General features: G+C 39.8%; 3 protein-coding genes and 1 non-coding gene across 6 annotated transcripts; 2 read left to right on the top strand and 2 right to left on the bottom strand.

Moving 5' to 3' along the window:
• The first annotated feature begins 2,593 nt into the window (after window positions 1–2,593).
• LOC116263012 (vacuolar iron transporter homolog 1-like) lies at window positions 2,594–3,508 on the top strand. Its single transcript, XM_031642575.2, has one exon. It carries the CDS (start codon window positions 2,629–2,631, stop codon window positions 3,328–3,330), a length of 702 nt encoding a protein of 233 aa, XP_031498435.1. The 5' UTR covers window positions 2,594–2,628; the 3' UTR covers window positions 3,331–3,508.
• A 4,800-nt stretch (window positions 3,509–8,308) lies between these two features.
• Window positions 8,309–9,099, top strand: LOC116262985 (vacuolar iron transporter homolog 2-like). The gene has a single exon (XM_031642539.1). It carries the CDS (start codon window positions 8,335–8,337, stop codon window positions 9,046–9,048), a length of 714 nt encoding a protein of 237 aa, XP_031498399.1. The 5' UTR covers window positions 8,309–8,334; the 3' UTR covers window positions 9,049–9,099.
• A 1,958-nt stretch (window positions 9,100–11,057) lies between these two features.
• On the bottom strand, window positions 11,058–11,129 carry TRNAP-AGG (transfer RNA proline (anticodon AGG)). Its single transcript has one exon. It is a non-coding gene; the product is annotated as a tRNA-Pro (tRNA).
• Window positions 11,130–17,113: 5,984 nt separating this feature from the next.
• On the bottom strand, window positions 17,114–21,098 carry LOC116263023 (actin). 3 transcript variants are annotated; one of them, XM_031642589.2, is made up of 5 exons: window positions 20,939–21,098; window positions 18,936–19,016; window positions 18,424–18,817; window positions 17,666–18,279; window positions 17,114–17,383 (listed from the first exon to the last, which is right to left on the bottom strand). In XM_031642589.2, the coding sequence occupies exons 2-5, from the start codon at window positions 18,993–18,995 to the stop codon at window positions 17,318–17,320; spliced, it is 1,134 nt and encodes a 377-aa protein (XP_031498449.1). In that variant the 5' UTR covers window positions 18,996–19,016; window positions 20,939–21,098; the 3' UTR covers window positions 17,114–17,317. The 3 variants fall into 3 exon arrangements, with proteins under 3 accessions (XP_031498449.1, XP_031498451.1, XP_031498450.1); XM_031642591.2 differs by having other exon boundaries at window positions 18,936–19,010; window positions 20,939–21,094; XM_031642590.2 differs by having other exon boundaries at window positions 18,936–19,013; window positions 20,939–21,089.
• Between the last annotated feature and the right edge of the window lie 1,022 nt (window positions 21,099–22,120).

The raw sequence follows: 22,120 nt of genomic DNA, 5'->3' as shown, positions 1-22,120 counted from the left end.
AGTGCTCTGGGTGCGAAGAGGGAGAGGGAGAAAGACTATACAATGAATAATCCCATTAATAAAATGGGTACAAGTTGTCATTAAGTACAAAACCACAAGAAAGGCAAGGAAAAGTAAGCGGAATATATATATAAGGCAAACTTCTTTTGGGACACACTGAGGAAGGCAACACCAATGATAAAAGGTCACTGTTTAAACTGACTTCAGAGGATTATTTTGTCAACCCGGTGGGAATTAATGTTTAGAATTTTAAAAGTTGGGATTATCGCATTATCGAGTTGGTTGGTGCAGAAAAGATGCAAACACAGACAACAAAACCCTTGGAGATAGAGAGGAAGCAAGAAGCTTCCGCATTTCCTCTGCTCGCCCAAAAAACTACATTAGAACCTCTACATGTGCTTAAAAATAATGTAGCAGCTCATCATGTCGCAGATAAATGGATTTTGAATAAGTTAATTATTACATGGCAGCTTTTGATTGTTCGTGAGAACAACTCTACTAGCGTCTGCATTGCGAAGAAACAGAGAGACCCGGACGATCTGACGTCGGAGGATGATACAGGCAGCAACTCTGTCTGTATAATTTTTTTGCCCGTGAAGAAGCAAATGAAAGTGATTGATATTAAATTGTGAGTAATAATTGTAAACAAATTCAAAGTAAACAAACAGTGAGTAATAATTGTAAACGGAGTGCTGAAGTGACCAAGGGCTTACTTTTTCATGCTGATCCCGTGGGTGACACACGCCGCTTATTACTTATTTATTTGTTTACTTTAGTATTGGAGACTAAGAGCAGGGACTGGGGAAGGTCGGATCAGGGGAAGTAATTAAAAATAAAAGTCAGTAAAATATTAAAAAATTAGAAAGAAAGGATGTGTGCCCGTGGAAATCACGCGCCCAGGTCGGCCTGATGGCATCACCACTTGTTGCGTCCACTGCTTACAAGATTCACGTACGACCTTCCTCCCTTAAAACTTGCCTCGAGATGATGCCGAAGCTTTCTCTCTTTCTCTTCGGCGCGCCGGTTCTTGGCTCAGCGGGCTTCGTCCTCTCCCTCAGGTCAAATATTGCGATCGTCTATGCAACCAATATGATATTATATAATGAGTTATTTCAATCAACCATGATATTGCTTTTCAAGGATGTTGTTCATGTGATGTTTTTATATTGACATTACATGACACATCTGAAGTTTCAAGAACTGGGTATTTCCCTGATGATGCTGTTCTTCTTCATCATATGAAGAAATGCTAATTATAAGAACCCATTTACCAAATTCAGGTCTATAAATGGCTTCCACCTTCAGTTGGTCTCGTCCAGTTACTGCCAATAAGAGAGAAAAAAAAAACAAAGGAGTAACCGTTAAGATGGACGGTGAAGATCTTAGATCTCCATGAGAATTTGACGTGGCATAACATACATACGATCCAGTGTTAATAAAACCAGCTGACACTGAGCTGCACGTATATGTTGCCGGTCATAACATATCCTGAAAACTTTGGTGGTTTTATTTATCAACCCATTTTCATATGATTGGCTGTATTTAATTACTTTTCTTGTTCCAGACAAGCAATCGAAGGATTGTCAATCACGCTATTTGAGCTGTAAAAATCATGTACTGAGCTGTAGACAAGTTGGCCAAGCTAGGGACCGTCCTTTCATCCAATGGTCGGTTGATTCTACTTGATACCTTAATTCAAGTTGAAGAAACTCAAGAATATCGATACAGATTTCTACAGATATAATATCATTGGAACTCTCTCTCTCTCTCTCTCTCTCTCTCTCTCTCTCTATATATATATATATATATATATATATATATATATATATATAAAATCACTTTGCTGAACTCTATTGAACAAAACTGCTAAGCTAATTCAGGTCGATTTTTCAGGTTCTGACACCTTAAGCAACATGTAATGAAAAGTATATTGATGACCTTGGTCCTTACCCCCTGTTGCTAAACCAAACCAAAACTCATCTTAGTGCAATAATTCCTACGATGGATTTACCATAGTGATTTCCTACAAAGCGAACAGTAAAATTATGTTTTCTTAACAAGATATCATGAAGGTGTTCTAGATAAGAAGAAAATTTGAATTTTTGCCGCACTTACTTCTGAAACGCACCATCAAAAAACTCCTTGACCGTGTTTTCAGGGACATAACCTTTTGTTTTCACCGAAAGCCCTCTTCTAAAAACTCATGCATGAGATTCAGTCTTTTTGTACTCCGATTGTCGATCATATAAGAGAAAGATCATTTAAGAGAAAGAGAGAATTTTTAACAGCTCTCGAGGTATTGTCTAGGCACAAATATAATCAACTATGGCATCTTTTTGACTTTCAATGCATGAATCCTTGTCACATTGCAATTGATGCTTATCAGATTCCCCCCCAGTAAACCTGATTATTAAATTTATATAAACTGTAGATAGTATATGATACTTCCTGTCCTTGCTTCCCCTCCATTGAACAGTCATATACATGTATTTTAATTTGGTTGACTCTCTCTCTCCACCCCTGTCTTCGTCATGTTAACCCTTCTATAAATTACTGCACTGGGGGCGTGTGTTCTCCACGCGCCTTTCTCTCTCACACACACACATAAACTCTCGTCTCTTTATAGTAATGGCCTCCCACCAACCTTCTGCCGTTCAACCAAGCCCTGTGGCCGTGTCGACGCCGTTCAACGTGAACTCCCCACCTCCGGCCTTAGCCGATTCGAAAGACGTCGAAACTTTCGACTACTCACAGCGGGCACAATGGCTTCGAGCTGCCGTGCTCGGGGCCAACGATGGCCTAGTCTCGGTTGCGTCCCTGATGCTTGGTGTCGGTGCTGTTAACCAGACGGCCAAGGCCATGGTCATCTCGGGCCTCGCCGGCCTCATCGCCGGGGCCTTTAGCATGGCCATAGGCGAGTACGTGTCCGTCTACTCCCAAGTCGACATCGAGCTCGCTCAGATGGAAAGGGAAAAGAGATACGCCGACGTCGAGTCATCGCCGGAGAAGGAGGAGAAGGAGAAGGAGAAGCTGCCGAGCCCATTACAGGCAGCAGGAGCATCGGCGGTGGCCTTCGGCATCGGGGCAGTGTTGCCGCTGCTGGCCGGCGCATTTATCAATCAGCACTGGGTTAGGATCGGCGCGGTCTCCGGCGTCTCCACCGTGGCGCTGGCTCTGTTTGGTTGGGCTGGTGCATTCCTGGGAGGCTCGCCCATTTACAAGTCAACTGTTAGGGTTGTGGTCGGAGGGTGGGCCGCCATGCTTGTTACCTTCGGAGTGCTGAAGCTCTTTGGCTTGGTGTTTAAAATAGATATAAGCGGTGCTCACTAGCTTAAATGTAAGGCGCATCGCTTTGAAAAACCAAAGGTCTAGCTCTCTCATTTGGTATCCTCATGTATTAAAAAAAGACTATGTTCTCTTTTGTATTTAAGAATTTTGCCAAGTTGGGGAACGGGAGAACAACTTGTTCCCTTTTTTAGATGTACTACTGCTCAAAAATTGCAGTCTAACATGCAATTAGGCCAATGGTTGTTGTTAATGTGGAACTTGAAAGAGGAGATTATAGAAAATAGAAAAGCATTGAACATATGATATTTATTTAAAACTAAGTCGCATTAGAATCCAACCAGATGTTGTTTCTTAAATCCAAATACAATCCGTTCTCATAATCGGTGAACATTAAAAAACGAGACGTTGAAAACTGTGGAAGAGAGAACCTTGGGAAAATACTTAAAGGACGTCGGCCGGCCAACCATTGCATAAAGATGTCGATGGGCGGAGCTTTTGGGGTTATGCTCTTAGCTGGAGAACGCGGACATGCACTCGGTGAGGCACACCTTTCTATAATCTTTCCCACATAAAAAACACGATAACTTAACAAAAGAAAAAGTTTAACATTTGACTGTTTTGATTTTCGTGTTCTTTCATTTGAAAATTATCTTGAAAAGGAGCATCACCTTTCTAAACATGCCGATTACTGCAAGTACTTAGCGTTTTTACCACTTTCAAATCAAATTATCAATATGGACAAGGCTGCAGGTTATGGTCCTCTCCTCTATGCGGAGCGTGAAACAAGATGCTTGGTGCGTCCTTTAGCACGCACGCACCCAGTAGTTGTGCAGGTCAAAGGTAGTAGGGATATTAATATATCGGTCAAATTATGTTTAAAAAAATGGATATGAAAAAAAAAATATTCAATTAAGAAGTTGGATTGGGTTCATATTTAAAAAATGACCTTTGATCGAATTCAGTTGTACATAATATAAATATCTGATCGATTATATATATAAATGCAGATTGGTTTCATTTTTAAACAAATGTCCTATATCTATAACTTTTACATTTTAGAAATCGACCAAATTTAGATTTGTATTCGGATATAAATGTAAAAATCTAATTTTGGATTCATATTCAGTATTTAATAATCTGAATTTGAATCTGAATATGTGAATGTTACATTTTAGATCTCTTGACATTTCTAGTAAAAAAAAAAACAATGCTTTCCTTCACGCTCAAAGGGCCTTCTCATAGGGAAAGAAAAAAAAAAAGAAAATTTCTTTTGGGCATTTCTTTTTTATATCCAGAAAATTGGATCATTTTTTTATAAATTTAAAAGATATCAAATTTGTTTTTATAAAATTCTCCTTACCTTTCCCTCCCCGTGTGAATAGATGGCCAAACACGCTGCTAGTTGTTTCGCCAAACTGGGGAAATGGGAGCAATTCCGTGTCCTGTGGACGCACTGTTTGGTTTGCCCTTATCGGAGAAGAGTCTTTCTTTCGTTCAAGGGCAGAGGCTGATGTGCTCACACTCATCCTTTTAAAAAACTTATTATTTTTATATGTGATATTTCTAAACAATTTTTCTTACTCGAATGTACCCTTTAACCAGAATCTTTTTTATCATTTTTAACCCGCAACGTATGGTTTCCCATTAAGTTTTGAACCCATATGACATTGACTCAAATTTTCAAATCTAAAAAAAAAATTTTTTAGAAACATCAAATTACTAATAGAAAATAATTAAAAACATCAAATTATTAAAGAAAATAAGAAAACTACGTCAGCCCTGAGCACATAAGAACCGCATCGTCCGGCGTTCATATCAACGACCCACGTTATCGCTCTCGTCATCGAAAATGCCAAGGCATGGCAACCTGAAAGTCGAAGGAGTGTGTGCTCATACGCGTCGGACGCCAATCTATGGGATGGGTGGGTCCCACTTGGGCCTCGCGGAAGCCACACGCCTCTCTTTTTTTTTGACCTACTCCCATCCCAGGGGCGGCCCCCCAAGTCAGGACGAATCTAGTAAATGCACCGTCCTACGTGAATCAACCGGTCCATATGTTGCCGAACAGCAGAAAAAGAAAAATCTTTCCAACATGTCAAACAATGTAAATGTGGGCTTGTATATATGTATTTATACTTATATTTATATTATGAGCATACGAACTAGGAGGATATACTTTAAAAATATTTTGATAGTCAAAGAGAGCATGGTATGGGGAGATTATTATTATGAAGGTTGTATGTAGAAAACGGAGACATGGGTGTGGAGTGTTGCTGGTGTTTCGGTTTAAGATTCCGACCCGGCCACTGGCATCGCCTATTATAAAAAAAATTCACGAGAGAGAGGGTTTCCGAAAGAAGAAAGAAAGCCGCGTCTCGGCAAGAGATTGGCGTCGGAAAACCCCAGGGAGAAAGAGGGATTGTTTCTTCGTTATGGGAATACGAACAGAAGATGACAGCGTTCGAGAAAGAAGACAGAGATTGATTAACCAAATTCGATTAAGTGGCGTAAGGAGTTAAAGCTTTGAACCATCTCGCCATGTCTTTCCAGAATTGCAACACCCTTTTAGATGAGCGAGAGGGTGACAACCTCTCCTCCCCTTTTTGTTTCTATTCATAAGGCATTATGGGCGGAGTTAAACATTTTTGTTTTATAAGCTACCAAGCATATAGTTAACAAATTTTTAATTGACCATTGAGTCTCTCACGTGACTATCTTATATAACTCAACTTAAAACTACTTACAGAGAATGGACTTAGTAAAGCATATGCCTCATGAAACTCGCACCTATCTACGCCCCCTCCAAGGCATAATATCTAACTGCAAACACGTTTGTGTGTTGGGTTGCTCCAATGGGTTCAAGCCTTCCACCAACACATGGAAGAAGCAAAAGTGAGTAGTGCATACACCTTGTGCACGAAACGTATATATGTAAAAGTGAAAAATGAGATGTTTTAAATAATTAAAAAAGATCTGCTTTTTAGTTTTAACTTTTTCATAACCGTTATTATCATTATAAAAAAAAGTTTTTTTTATAACTTGAGATATTCTGGTCATTATATTTTATATATCGTGGTGTATAGCTTTTTATGCAGAAGATGGTGCATATAACCAGTTTTGGAAAGAAGCAAAACAAACTTTAAGCAAAAGCTTAGGTTTGAGATTCTATTTGTTTTTTTTTTTTTTTATTTGCTTTTAGAATCAGTTCTCTTTCAAAGCTTTATTATATTTAGTTTTTTTAAAAGAGGTATGCAACACTTCAAGGAAAATAGGGTAACTAATCACATTATGAAAATATGTATTTAGTTCAATTCATATGGGTGCTACACTTATGTATCTTAATAAAATGGAGTGTGTCATCTAAGTTGAAGTGTGCACCACTATAGGGGTGGAGCCAAGGTAGGGTTTGCAACCACCTCAAAAAAATTATTAAAAATTTCATTTGTTTTATATAAAAATTTTGAAAAATAATATTTCGGTTCAAGTAAAAAATTAGAAACTTTAATTTATCTCCCTTCATAAAAAATTTCTAACTCTCTACTTGCGGTTCATCACGGATACCAACATAGTTCAAGTCGTGAAGATGCAGCGATGGAGATGAACTCCCACTCACCCAACAAATTGTCGGCAATACCACGTCTCTGCTCAAATGTAAAACATCATTCACATGAACATTAAAAAGAAAGATGCTTTCTTACTTTCGACGTGGTGGAAAGTCAGTGGGCTATTTTACAATGTCATGAATAGTTTTTTTTTTTTTTTGTTTGTGACAAATGAAAGAATACTGTTTAGGCATCTAGGAGGTTCCATTTTCATCATTAATGAATGTCGTTTTGCCTCCAATAAGCATAACTTGTGCTGTTGTGCTCATATTCTATTAAAAAAAAGTGAAATGAAGATCACGTCGAATCCGTATATGTATTCGTACTCGTATTGCCATCAAACTCAGTCAGAATCCATCAATAGGAAACGAAACGCTTCAGTGGAGCCCTTTCAAATCCAACTGGCACTTGAACAATCTATTGGCAAGCTCATTTAATATTTTGCTTCCCTTTTTTTTCTTTTAACCTTTAGGGAGGCTATTCCAATTTCGTGATTTATTTATTTTCTCTCCTAACTACTCACTACATAATTTGTTTTGCAATACTTGATTCATGCATATCACTTGGGGCTTAGGAGGTCGCCATTTTTCACTATGGCCTTTCTATGAAAAGGAACGATCAATAGTCTACGGTTCAATAATTCAATTCCTTTGCTAATGAGGTCAAAGGGTTTACTTCCCAATAGTTTAAATCACGTATACGAAAGTAAACTATAAACAATAATAGGAGTAATAATAGGAGTGAAGTTATTAATTTTTGTACGAAACAAATTTTCAATTGGCCATGAAGTAATTACTCATGTCTTATAGAGTTCTTATATAATTGAACTCGGATTCACCCAAATTCAATCAATAATATAAGTTTTTAGAGAAGAAATACTCCTTATTAAACCTTCCCTCTTTCCAAAACCCCTGAATAATGGTCTTTTCAATTATAGTTTCCTTTAAACCTAAACATATTTCTTTACACAACCCATATAACGATAAATGTAGGCATGTTACTAAGATCATCCTAGTTCCTTCGTGGTAAGTAAATGGATGTGTGTTGTACCAAAAGTTCATACGAATCAAGCAAAAAAAGAGCATGAATTAAGAAAACAGGAAAATAATTTGGAAAATAACTTAATAAATGCGATCCCGGAAAAATAGGCGTTAAAAAGATATTCTTTCAGGCGACCCGGAAAAATAGGCTTTAAAAAGATATTCCTTCAACCGACTCTGGTAGTGGCATCAGGGTGTGCGTGGAAAGGCCCATTTTCTTGTCGAGATCTCCGTTGGCCGACCGAACCCACTCGGAATTTTCCATCACAACGGGCGCGTGGCCGCCACACTCCCGCACCTTCACTTTTTTTGCGCTTTCTTCCATCTATAAATCTTGGCGTGTGCCGTCCACACTCTCACCATCGTCCACCCTCTCTCTTTCTTTCTCTCCCCTTTTGAGGAAGATGTCGTCACAAGGCCCTCCGGCTGCTGCTGCTGCAGCACAGAGGAACGCAACAGTTCATGGACTGAGATCGCCGGACACGGTGGTGACGATTCCACCACCATTACCAGCGGCGGAGCTGTCCAAGGGCAAGGAGAAGACGCCCTTCGACTACTCCCAGCGAGCGCAGTGGCTCCGAGCCGCCGTCCTTGGCGCCAACGACGGCCTCGTCTCCGTCTCCTCCCTCATGCTCGGCGTTGGCGCAGTCAACCAGGCCGCTCGAGCCATGGTCGTCTCAGGCCTCGCCGGCCTCGTCGCGGGAGCGTGCAGCATGGCCATCGGAGAGTTTGTCTCTGTGTACTCGCAGCTCGATATAGAGTTGGCTCAGCGTGAGAGGGAAAAGAAGGCCTTTGGCAGGGAAGCAGACGACGGTGCGGAGAAGCTGCCGAACCCGCTGCAAGCGGCCGGTGCGTCCGCGCTGGCGTTTGCGGTGGGCGCGGTGCTCCCGCTACTCGCCGGTGGGTTCATAGGGCCGCACTGGGTGCGGATCGGAGTGGTGGCCGCCGTGTCGAGTTTGGCGCTGGCTGGGTTCGGGGTAGCAGGGGCGTTGCTGGGTGGTTCGCCGGTGGCCAGATCGACCGTCAGAGTGCTCGTCGGAGGCTGGGCAGCCATGATCGTGACTTTCGGAGTACTTCGGCTCTTCAGCCTTGCCTTCAAAACCTCTGTTGTTGGCTGATCTAACTTCCGTTGTATACCCAACATAGTCATATATACATATTTCCTGGTTGCGACGTCTTTAAATCTCTCTGCTCTGGCTATTGAATTTCTAAAATATACAAGCCTCATGTGGCCACAGATTTCATAAACTACTGAACCCAAAAAAAAAGGATGAGTGAAGGCATATTCGCCGTTAAAGTTATATCATGCTTCGTTTCTTGAGCCATATGCTGGACAGCTATTAAATTAGGAAACAAAGTTACTCCGAACAATAACCCGATCGGCACCCGGTAACAACTCGACCCATGGATTCCAACCTATTTCGGTTTTAGTTCGAAAAATAAATAAAAGCCAACACAACCAACCAGTTAACGATTTTTTTTTTTTTATAAAATTTTTGAATATTTTTCATAATATATGAGATTAAACTTAAAAAATGGCATAACAATTTAACGTTTGCAAGGGGAACTACATGCTCGTATAGAGCAATAGAGATTAATATGTTCAGTTTTATCCTTTGTCATGAATATTTACTAAAGCAAATCATTATCAACATTATGTTTAATCTGGCTCTTTTGTTTTTATTTAAGATCAATTAACTTGTAATTAAATTCCACTGGAATGTTTTGTTTTGAAGGCAATATTACTTTTCCATTTCCATGGTACTTTAAGAGTCTAATGTTGTGGTGCATTTTGAGAGAAACCGAGGATAAATCCATGCAACATGTTAAAAACTATGGACTTAAGTCGGATTGGGGGAGAGTCCAATCTTAAATCCATGGATGATGTCAGGGAACTCAAATCTCCATGGATTTCGATAATGTAAACCCAACCACCCTAGGGCTACTAGGAAGAGGAGGAGGGCTTGGGCCTCTTTGGAGTATCTCCCCCCTCAAAAGTCCAAGGGTGTGTGATAACTAACACATATTTTAGACTGGAGGGATTGATTTAGCATGCAGGCCTCTCACCTTAAAACTGTAATTCCAGCAGCCTCCAGACTTGAAAAATCATGTATTCAAAGATCTTGTTTGTATTTCAATTACATGGACCTCAAGGCTTGAATTAAGATCCACGTATGGACTTCAAGATGCAAGGCCTTCTAATCCGTGGTGCGACTCTTGCGTCTCTCGAACAAAGAATTTCATCTCCCCGCTATCTAGAAATTAAGGGGATCTGAAATCTCAGGCCTACGAGTTTAAGGTCCCAGCAACTCCATTCTCAGATGAGGTAATCAAACACCACTTTGGCATTCTTTGCTTAAACTAACGTAAGAGGCCTTGTTATATATGCTCGTAGTTTTCAACCTCACGTAGTCAAAAGGCAGTGAACATGTTTGGTCGCAACAATTTGCTTACAATGATGAGAAGAGAAGCATAGAAGCAACCACTGGAAGATTTAGGGAACTAAAATCGGGCAAATGAGAGCTTCTCAGATGCTTCCTTGTCATGTTGCTGTATTGATTTCATAAGTGGTTCCACTTGAGCTTATATTCTCAAGCACTAGAGGAAATTGGAGCGTAAGGAGCTAGAGCATCGCATCTCCTTTCTTTGATTAAAAGCAAAAACATACTCACTGTGGAGCTTGAGGAAACAAAGTTTATTAGCCGTGCATCAGCAAAAGCATGGAGAATAATTCGGTTCCCAATAACTTGCAGAAGTATCAATATATAGATGATTCCATAATAAAGCTTTAAAGATCCAGAAAATGGGGAAAAGACTGTCCCTCTATCAGAATCAAATTGTTTTGTCATCAATTAGTTGATTCAGGCCAATTTTAACTACACTGGTGTCAACGGCGGTGACAGATAGAAAAGTGCCTTAAGAATTTTTGTTTTTTAAAAATTTTACATATTCATCCATTTCCTTTTTGAGATAAACTTTTAGATATTTTTGGCTAATTTGCAACCGATTCATTTGAGTGGCCGGTTTACTGGGCTGGATCGACATATCAATTGTTACAAAGCAGAGAGAGAGAGAGAACGGCAATTAAGAGGGAAAGAGAAAAAAAAAAGGAAAAAATAAGAAAAGAGGGGCATTCCGAGAATTGAACTCGGGACCTCTCGCACCCTAAGCGAGAATCATACCACTAGACCAAATGCCCGTTTGGATATCCACCATCCTATAACAGATTATTTCATCGTTAGCCTAGGGTAGCATTTCTGTGAAAGACTGAAGTAAGGTGTACACTTTACCACTCCGCTTTATTGGCACCGCCATGGAATCTAGTGAGATACATGAAAACCTTCGTAAGTGCTTTAATCCATGCAATTATAGACAGTGAACTAAATTTTGAAGTTTTTAGAATTCCAACCATTCGAGTATGCCCTTCACGATGACAACAAAATCTATAGTCACTAGATTTTTTCGTGGATGTAAGGTTTTGCAATCAATAACAATTTCAAAACATGAACCCTTCTTTTTCATTCATACGATCCTACTTAGATATCATCATAAGGCGTTCCAAGAATCAAAACCATGAAGTATAAATTACAGTTCCGAAACAAGATCCTGCAGGTCAACTGGCACAATTAGCCAGTGATTTGTATGCCGGACCATTTGATCTGAAGCCATAATACCAGGCGTGTTAGCTCCAAAACGTCTAAAATCATAAAGCGGCTAATTTAGAGTTCATCTGTAAATAATACATCGGATCGCGACAGAGACCACGGCGATTGGACGACGGGGGAATGAACAGTCTTCCGTCAAATACGAAATACTGTTCTGGTGTGAGGGAGCCGAGAATCCGGTTGTTTTCCTTTCTTAGTTTTTCATTTCTTCTTCTATGCAATAGAAAAACGGTAATTGGGTACAAGATTTTATACATAATATTCAAGAGACCGATGCTTTGATTAGCGTGTCCCTCGTGGGTGAAGAAGCATCAAGTTGACTAGAAAGAATTCTAAAAAATGATGGTTGGGGCCAACAATTCTTCCAAAAGAACGATGTTTAATTTCTCCCAAGGGAAACCCATCAAATAATGTTTATTGTTTCCCCAGTAAAGTTGGGACACCTAACAAGGGAATTGCATACGTAACACTCGTTCCAAAGTTACGGGTGCATGTGAGCTACGTAGAGTACCGGTAAGGCTTTTTTTTTTCCAATAAGGACATCATTGTGTTGGTGTTGCATGAATTTTTCAAAATTTGGAATAGATTCATGGGACACTTTTTAGCGTTTCATGAATTTATCTCAATCGTGGCCTTTCATGAATTTATCTCAATCGTGAGGCAGATTCATAAAACACTTACATCTTCTTGTTAATGTCAAACAGCTTCTTTAAGGGCAAAACTTTAGGGACGAACACTGGTGGAGCGAGATATATTTGATTGGGGGTACTCACCATGTGTTTGAGGGGCATTTTATATATAAATATTTAAAAATTTAGGTCAACTAATAAGTAAATAAGGAAATTTTATAGGACTGTGTGGGCAGTTTCCCACACATGCCCACATGTGTCTCTGGCCCTGGACATGAAGCCAATGCGCTTTATAGAAAAACAAAGAGACAACAGCTCTAGCGTGCCATAAAAGGTAAAGGAGTTTATTCCAAGGGTCCAAGTTACAGACTCAATGAAACTTTTCTTTAGTAAAATTCTTCATGAGGACCAAAATTGGTGGCATAAAAATTGTGTAACCAAACTTGAATCATGTCTGTTATCTATTTATTTGCTACCTTGCCTATTCATTTGTTTTCTTTGCGTGGAGGCTATACAATAACATCATCAAGATTCAAAACTGGAAAGCAACTTCCCTGGTTCTTCTCCTTTTCAAAATCATTAGTCTTTTCATTCTAATTCCATACAGTCTATTTGACCTTGTTTTGGGAAAGTGGTCTAGTCAGGAATCGGTATCTTAATTCTTTTAATGTGGAGTTGCTACCCAAATCTAGTAGTTAGGTGTGTCAGCTTAAATGCTTCAAGTTGAAGGATGCAGGAATTTCAAATCTCCCAAATTCACGTCTGTCCAGTGTCTGAAATCAATGAATAACTATCATGGGCAGTGACAAAACCATGTTTTGAAAGATTTTACAGTATAAACAGCAAAACATGATCACAATCGGGCACCGTTCAGAAGATAATTGATCGCAATCCGGAGCATTTCTTGAGGATCATTTCTTATTTTTGAGACCCTTGCTGAGATTGTTCAGGCCTAAATGTGAGCTTAAGATTATGATCAGTCCTTTGAATACCTGGGGTGCCAAATCTGCTGCTCATGATTAAGAGGGGACACAGGTACTGCAGTATGTCACCCCCATGACCACATGCAGATCTGATATCTTCAGGTAAGTTAAAATCTAAAAAACTTTTCCAAATTTCTTCAAGAGAAATTTCATTCAAACGGCCTCTATGATGCAGGCAAATTTTTAGTTTCTTCAAGAGAAACTAGTAATTATTAGATTCAAACACCTCAAGAGTGAATGCGAGGATAAAGTAACCCAGATCGGAAAATAGTCTGAACTCCACTTGCCTAGCTATTTGTCATAACTTATAAAATTAAATTATGCAAAGAAAAAAAAATGCTATATGGGACAACTTCTTTGGTTTTTGAATTGAAAAAAGAAGGACCACGTAAAAATGGGATAATTTATCTCTGGCTTAAGGGAATAAGATTACTTTTATGTTATATATTGTAATCAGTGAATAAGGGTGACCCCTTGAGCCCTGTGTCTCTTGGCCTATTCAATTCAAACTTTTTTAGGGAGAAAAAAAAAACTAAGAATTAAACAAAGCAAGTTGGGTGAAGGTCATCATGAAAGATTAAACATATCTTGCTCCAGCACGTTCACAGCCACTGTTTGGGTAACATGATAGTGAAAAAGAAGAGACCTTTTTGTTTTTTTAACTACTGGAAAACGATGTCGTTATCCTCATAGCATTCACTTTGCCGAAAAGCTAATCGAATTACCATGTTCTTCGTCCATCTCCTTGATGGGCGGTAGGAATTGCTTGCACAGACATTAATGAAGTCACAGAGTAGAGAACCGTCTCTGGGGACGTTTTCAAAAAGCTGCCTGCAGCTTCACGAAACAACTACCTTTCTTCCATGCATCTTCCCTGTACTTGAACAACTCTCTTTCTCTCTCGCCGTCTCTTATGTGCAGCCCTTTGCTTTCTACAATGCTGCCAAACTTCCAAAAGCCAGTTGTTTCGTCCACAGAGGCCATTATATCCATCACCATCGTTGATTCAGAAGCTGAAGGTTTTGAACAGTGCCCAGAAATCTCTGGCTGCGTTTGTGCAAAAGTAGGCAGCGGTGTGAGAGTGCTCCCCTCTATTACCAGGTTAGTGTCTCTAATTCCCAAGAAAACAAGCAATAATCTACCTTCTGCGGTTGAAAACCGTGAGTATGGAGTGGAGTGGCTTCTAGTCTCTCTTTCATGTCTTTGGCTTGGGTTTCTTCTGCTGGTGCTGTCCCTGGACGACTGCTTCTGCCAACACCAGTGGATAAGGATGGGGCTGGAGATGACGCTGCTGTGCCTCTCACTTCTGGGTTGCCTGGGCTGCTTCATGATGCTTATTGAAGCACCATCAGATGATGACTCGTGTTTCATACTTATAGAGTAACTACATCACAAATTATTCAGGTCAATCTGCCCGTATGGAGCTCAAGTTTCTTGGTTCCTCTTCTTCTTCATCTTTGGGTCTGTGTATGTATAGTCGGGGAACTGTACCATAACTAGCTTCTGCTGCCGCCATGTCTAACTATCTGGCTCTTTTTCTTGTTTTTCTTTTTTAATAAGAGAACAACACTTCTCAAAAGAAAGGAAGGTTAGGAAACTGAAAGTTCAGTCTTTTTTTGCATGCTTAAGAAGCCAGATTATGGGGTTCAGATTGCATGAATTCATTTTGGCGGATGGACACAATTTCCGGCGAAGGAAATTCTTCTCGTCAAAGTTTCAATTTTTATGTATCCTCTCAAGATAATGGCAGCACGCTTGTTTTCAGGAGATGAATAACGCGAAAAACTTGGAAATTTCTAAAAAGGAGAAAAACCGAAAAAGGATTGAAAGTCAGTGGCTTTGTCAAAATTTGAGATTTGTGTCAGCATTGTATGGACCTCTACAGTAATTCTTGCGGTAAAAACTTGCACTATAACTTACCTTAATTGCTAATGTAAACTTCAAAAACATGTGAAAAAAATAACGTTAATTACTCTTCATGGCACTGGCATCAGCAAAGAACCGATGAAAACCCGGCCACCGCTTCCCACATGGGGCATTCAATTTATCCTAGTCTTCGGTGCCATTTTCTTCTAGCTGGTAATCGGCAGTTACATCTTGAAATTTCCAGAATGCTACAAAAGTAGAAGATTGTCACAGTTAATGCAGAAGGAAATTTCTCAAAATCATTGTACTTCACACAACTTGCCACCTAATTGTTGGTCCTCCCAGAAATTTTTCCAAATATATATATAGGGGGCGGGGAGAGAGAGCAGGTTGTGTGCATGGTGAAGACGCTTGAATGTTCAAAATGTAGCAATTTCAACAATAACCTGCTGAATATCCATCAATGTCATAGGATGGAGATCAACCAAGTAGAATGAACCATAGAACTCATGCTGTCCGCTGAAGAGAGAGAGAATACAACCACAACATGAAGACTAATCTGTAAATGCTCACAGAGTAGCAAAAACGAATTAATCCTGTTGAAGGTTTATAGAACTGGAGGGAGACTGCTCAGGCTGGCTCATCTACAATTACAAAAAATAAAATAGTAGTGTCCAAGCTTGATTTGCGTAATATTATAGACAGGTTGAATGAATCCCACCAAATTCAAATGCAAGTAGCTTGACTTGTTATGCACACCTAGGCTGGACTTTAAACCTTCAAGTTGGATGACAACAGCAAAGCGTCCATTTCTTAAGCAAGAACTGGTCACGTATGGCTAACTCTACCCAATCAACAACAAAAATATTACTAACCAAGAACAGTCATCAACTCCAGACAAATTTTCAAAGCACATGTTAAAAGGTGGGGAAAGTACAGAGACCTTGTAGGACAAAGAAGAGCCCTTTAGTTTGGTAAGAGACAACAGGCAGACGAGATACTTAACCCAAATCCCCAGTTGCCAACACCGCCGAGTTTCAGTGCTAAGGACATTACAAAAGTCCGCCGTGATTTATGCGATCCAAGTTCCACAAGGTAATTGATAGATTCGTACCTTGATCAGGCCATCAGATGATTCAATCAGTCCGACCATCTCCCCTCTCACCGAGAGAAAATCAAAAGAACCGTCATATCATGAGGACTCGTAGCCAGTATTATCTCGTACGGGTCGTGGAGCCCAAGCCACCGCAACCCCGTCATGGACCACGATTATCGAGAGAAGCCAAATACGCAGGTACTGGAAACAAAGGATCCACTCCAACTAGCAATCCCGCCAATAGCAGTGACCCAACCCTGATCTCCTGAACTGACATCCCGATCACAAAGTCATAGATTCCTGACACCCGAGACACCTGTATCCAGCAAAGTCTGCAGTGTAGGACAGATCCAGTGGTCTGAAAATTTTGCAAGCCTGATTTCTCATAAGAGACGGAATCACGGGATCCAAAAGCGCTGACCAACAGCGCACCAGAAAAGCCAAAATGTCCGGATGCTTCAGTAGAACCATACGGTTAAAGAGGTCGATCTTAGTATTATCGCAGAACTTCCGACAAACTCGATTATATGCCTGTTAACTTATTTTTCATGCTCTGCCGGTTAGGCATGGTGATCGGGAGTCATCCCCCCTGTCAAAAGAAGCAAAAAAAAAAAAAGTGCTCCTAACAACCTATAGCCAAAACAGCAACCCTTTCTAGTTGTGCTCAACAGCACGACCGAGTGAAATGCCAGGAAATTCAAACTTTCGATCAGAATGTGGACGTAGCAGCCTCGACACAGGGATCAAGAACTTTGCAAAACAACCACCACCGACTTTTGTGCCTTTCCAGAGCCAACTCAATCGACAATAAATGAAAAAAGGGATTCTTTTTCATAAAGGCAGGAAGAAACGCATCCAGAAGAAATAGAACAATTGAAAAAGGAGACTGCTTTAACTGTTGAGCAGGGATTCCTTGGGGTTGGACAGAAAACAAGAGAAAACTATGATAGAAAGTTACTGCCACTCGCAATCTTAATAAAATCGTGCTACAGATAAGCGATCCGACCTAAACGATGTTCCAGCTATTACATAAGAAAGGGGGAAAAGAAATTTCAACAGGGGATATAACAATTGAAACAATTCACAACCAAAACAATCCGACTCCACAAGCGAAAGAAAAATTGTTACTGGAAATAGAAGAACCAAATCTAGAAGCATTTCCGGTGGACAATAGATGGGCCAGACTCATCGTACTCTGCCTTCGCTATCCACATCTGTTTCAATAAACACACAAACACGTCATTAGTCTCTCAAATAACAAAATCTTGGTGCTAAAAAAGAAAAGAACGTTCAAAAACACAAGTTTCAACTCAATTAAAAAAACAAGGTGATTAAGACCATAAGCATTTAATGTAAACTGCTAAAAATCAAGAACATAGATTGCCAAGATTGTGGGAACTGAAAAAAGATACAAGAGTAAAATAGCCTTCAAGTTTCAAAATAAGGTGAATGTGGTCTTCGCATGATCTAAAAAATAAGCACAGAGATGCCAGTACCTGCTGGAATGTGCTCAACGATGCCAAGATCGAGCCTCCAATCCAGACACTGTATTTCCTCTCAGGTGGTGCCACCACCTTGATCTTCATGCTGCTTGGAGCCAAGGCAGTGATCTCCTTGCTCATACGGTCAGCAATGCCAGGGAACATGGTTGATCCACCACTGAGAACAATGTTTCCATACAGGTCCTTTCTGATATCAACATCACACTTCATTATGGAGTTGTACGTGGTCTCATGGATACCAGCAGCTTCCATGCCAATGAGAGATGGCTGGAACAAAACTTCTGGACATCGGAAACGCTCAGCTCCAATTGTAATGACCTGTCCGTCAGGCAGCTCATAGCTCTTCTCAATGGCAGAACTGGTCTTAGCAGTCTCAAGCTCTTGCTCATAGTCAAGGGCAACATAAGCAAGTTTTTCCTTCATGTCACGGACAATTTCCCGTTCAGCAGTTGTTGTGAACGAGTACCCTCTTTCAGTAAGGATCTTCATCAACGCATCAGTCAGATCCCTACCAGCAAGATCAAGACGGAGGATGGCATGAGGGAGAGCATAACCTTCATAGATAGGGACTGTGTGGCTGACTCCATCACCAGAATCCAAGACAATACCTGAACGCCGAAAAAGGTACATAAAACGTGAGGAACCAAATCATTTGTTGCATCATACACAAAAAAACAATTAATCATCATGTGTGCAGATGTCTACGTGTAGGCATCTAAGAAAATCTTCCTAAACCAAATAATTCTACTGACCTGTGGTACGTCCACTGGCATAAAGTGAGAGAACAGCTTGAATGGCCACATACATGGCAGGAACATTAAACGTCTCAAACATGATCTGTGTCATCTTCTCCCTGTTGGCTTTTGGGTTAAGTGGGGCCTCAGTTAAAAGAACAGGGTGCTCCTCTGGGGCAACACGGAGCTCATTGTAGAAGGTATGATGCCAGATCTTCTCCATGTCATCCCAGTTACTAACGATCCCATGCTCAATCGGGTACTTTAATGTGAGGATACCTCTTTTAGACTGGGCTTCGTCACCAACATATGCATCTTTCTGCCCCATCCCGACCATAACACCAGTATGCCGAGGTCGGCCAACAATACTTGGGAACACTGCCCTTGGAGCATCATCACCGGCGAACCCAGCCTGTTAACATTGAGTAGATATAAAAGTGCAGCAGATAAAGGTATAATGCAACTGACGGTTTCATGAAATCAAGGGGAAAATTCACGTGTTAAGCTAGTGGTGACTGCATCAGACATACCTTGACCATTCCAGTTCCATTATCACAAACGAGGGGCTGAATATCTTCAGTGTCGGCCATTTTGCTATATCAAACCTGCTTCTAAAAGCAAACACATATGACATGCATTATTTTAAAGATTATCAACATCAGTTGAAAACTGTGAGGTATATTACAGTGAACTCCAAGATAAAAAGCAGCGGTAATCACCGTAGTCTGAGATTAGCTGAATATTGTGGCAGACTTATTGTAATAATAAAAAGTTCAAACCAAAATTTAGATATGCAACAGAAAATAATTCAACAGATCCTCTTTATGTAAGTAAAGAAATGCCACGGACATCCACCTTGCTTTGTCATAACAAAATTTCTAGAATAATATTTTATTAACCAACTTGTATTACTCGCTTTGAAAACCCAAAGTTCAAAACAGCCACAGCTTAAAGCCTTAAATTCATGAAATGAGCATACCATCTTATCAGTGCTCCCTCGTCAAACAACTCGGTGAAGATAAAATTTGATAGCACTTAAGGGCACATGTCAAGCAACGTTAATCATGTCATAGAACACATATCCCACACTCAAAACACACAAAGACACACATACAATTGACCCATTTTCTTTGAGAAGTACATCATCCCGAGCAGCATAGAACTTGGACCATGAAATAAAGTTGCCTCATTTGCTATGAGAAGTACATCATCTCGAGCAGCAGAGAACTTGAATTATGGCTCATATAGCGAAAAAGTCTGAATTCAAATTGAAAATGATCAGAAGCATCGACCTATCAGTAAGGTAATGGGTAACAAACAACTGATAAAAAACAGAAAAAGTCAAATCATGAGAAAATGAAACCAACATAAACTAATCATAAGTCATAACCTTCCAAATATACGATAGATGAAACTTTAAACACTTCCTTGAGCTTGGATGATATAGACATTAGAGGCACAGGATATCAATGATTCCACAGAATCCTAATGAATGCTAAAGAAATCATATTATGGCAATATAAATTTCAAATTGACTTTTTAGTTCGGGTTCTCCTTTCACATTTTTTGCATTTCCAAGAGAAAGAAAACTCATTGAAATATCTATCCACCATTGAGAAAACTCATTGAAATATCTATCCACCATTGACGTTTATCGGGGAAAAGAAACTGCTAACAAGAATGTTTCTTACTCGCCTACTTGCCCGGAAAAACAAACACCCCAATGTACTAAGGAACACAATGTGGTGAGTATGCGCGTCGATTTCATTACACATGTAGCTACCTCTTTCAAAGCATGCGAACAAGAGAGAGAATAGAATGTCACATTCAGCAGCGGCTTCTAAAACAAGAAGAAACTGAACCACCACATACGAGCGTGTGTGTGTGTGGGAGAGAGTTTAACGGTTGGATTAAAAGTTCTCTTCCAGCATTAAACCAAGTACCATTAGAAAAAATCAAGAAAATGAAATTTGTTAACAAAATGAGCACATTATATAATTTCCTAGTTAGCAAAAAAAAAAGAAAAAGAAAAAAAACAGCCTTCTTCTAGATCTGTAAAGGCAAATCTACCGAAAGCTCGAATCTGCAATCGGGGCATAAAAACGATCAGCAAGCAACAGAATTGAAGAAACAAACAACGAACGACAGCTAATTCCCTTAACATAAGAGAAACAACAAACACCACCGCAACACACAACTAATCACGAAATGCACAAAATTTAATAAAAAAACCATCAAATACAGATCAACAAATGATCTCGCAGAGAAAACCACAAAATATTCATAATAAAAACAAGACGAAGACCAAGGATCGAGCACAAGTAGCAAAAAGGCCCCAGATCTGGACCAGAAACCAAGCATAGGCTACAAGGATCACGATCGGTATAAGTTACAGCCCATTGAGTGACGAAAAACCAGATCTCAAACGAGAAGGAGAACCTATACCAAATGGATCGGAATAACAAACAAGAGAAACACGAAACTCGTCGAAGAAGCATAGACAAGTTATGAAAAGAGAGGGGGCAGTGAGTACCCTGAGCTTGAATAAAATCACAGGTGAAGCAGGCAGCCCTCTTCTTGTTCTTCTTCTCCCTCTCCTTCTTCCTATGTCTTCGTCAGGAAGGGAAAGGGAGAAGAAATGGGAGGGAGGGATCGAGGTGGGGAAGAAAAGCGGAACGCTTGGAATTGGAGGGATCCGTTTTTAAGCGGGGAGCGGTGGGTCGCTGTCGAAATGAGTGCCAAATTAAATGAAATGAAATGAAAAGCAAATGACGGCTCACCGTGATACGCTCCGAGGACCCAGGACGGACACGCTAGCCACATTTTCCGCTTTTTAAGCACGTTTAAGAAATAAATTGTTTTTTCTGACAAGCGGAAGCTGCTTGAAAAAGGGTTGAAGTTTTTTATTTTTTCCTTCGCCTGTGGGTTCAAAACTATTTCGGAATCGGAGTCGACTTGTGATCCATTCATCAACTAAAGCATTATAATACCATCATTTTCAATCCAAATAGATATCGTTCTATGAAATTAAACATTTATTTGCCTATATTTCTTATCTACTGAAAAATGAGGGAGTAAGAATATGGAAAATTAAGCATTTATAAATATGTTTTCCCTATAATCTTATTTATGTATTTGATTTTTACATCGAAAACCTTGCGAATTTACATTGTATTTTTCAAAATTTTGTAAGTGGGGTTTTCTAAAATTGTAAATGAATTAGATCCAATTTTATTATGAAATATGGACATCTGTTCAAGATGCAATAGGCAGTAAAGGTCAGATTTGGTATGAAGGTAGGAATTTGAATGAGAGATACCCAGTTATTGATTAGTTTACTACAGACTATTGTATCAACTATGGCAATATTTCTAAAATGTATCGGACCGTGACATATGATTTGAGATATAGCCCTTAACGTATCCTTTTTTTTTTATCAGATTCATAGAACAGTAACAATTACTGAACAACCCTTTGAAACAGTGATATATTTTTCTAGATCCACAATAACATTGACAGTGAAGGTAGACATAGATCCACGTTAGACCTTATTTCGATGATCCAAGTCCAAGATTGTAGGACAGATTTGGATTCAGTTTATGAATATATCCTTTTCACCTGAAGCCTACCTCCCAGTAAGGAATTCCACAATGGTTCGAAATTTTCAATTGGATCGCTCGAAAAGGCAAGGGAAAGGCTTTCTCTCTCTGGTCGG

The sequence above is a fragment of the Nymphaea colorata genome, chromosome 10 (assembly GCF_008831285.2).
Source record: "Nymphaea colorata isolate Beijing-Zhang1983 chromosome 10, ASM883128v2, whole genome shotgun sequence".
In the NCBI taxonomy this organism is placed as follows: Eukaryota; Viridiplantae; Streptophyta; class Magnoliopsida; order Nymphaeales; family Nymphaeaceae; genus Nymphaea; species Nymphaea colorata.
The sequence above is the reverse complement of the archived record's forward strand: the minus strand, read 5'-3'. Positions and strand labels throughout refer to the sequence as shown.

Coding starts and splice junctions, on each gene's coding strand:
- LOC116263012 (XM_031642575.2), top strand. CDS start 2,629: ATGGCCTCCCACCAACCTTCTGCCGTTCAACCAAGCCCTGTGGCCGTG.
- LOC116262985 (XM_031642539.1), top strand. CDS start 8,335: ATGTCGTCACAAGGCCCTCCGGCTGCTGCTGCTGCAGCACAGAGGAAC.
- LOC116263023 (XM_031642589.2), bottom strand. CDS start 18,995: ATGGCCGACACTGAAGATATTCAGCCCCTCGTTTGTGATAATGGAACT. Junction 18,818..18,935: donor ATGGAACTGGAATGGTCAAG/GTATGTCTGATG, acceptor CAATGTTAACAG/GCTGGGTTCGCCGGTGATGA. Junction 18,280..18,423: donor TGCCAGTGGACGTACCACAG/GTCAGTAGAATT, acceptor TTCGGCGTTCAG/GTATTGTCTTGGATTCTGGT.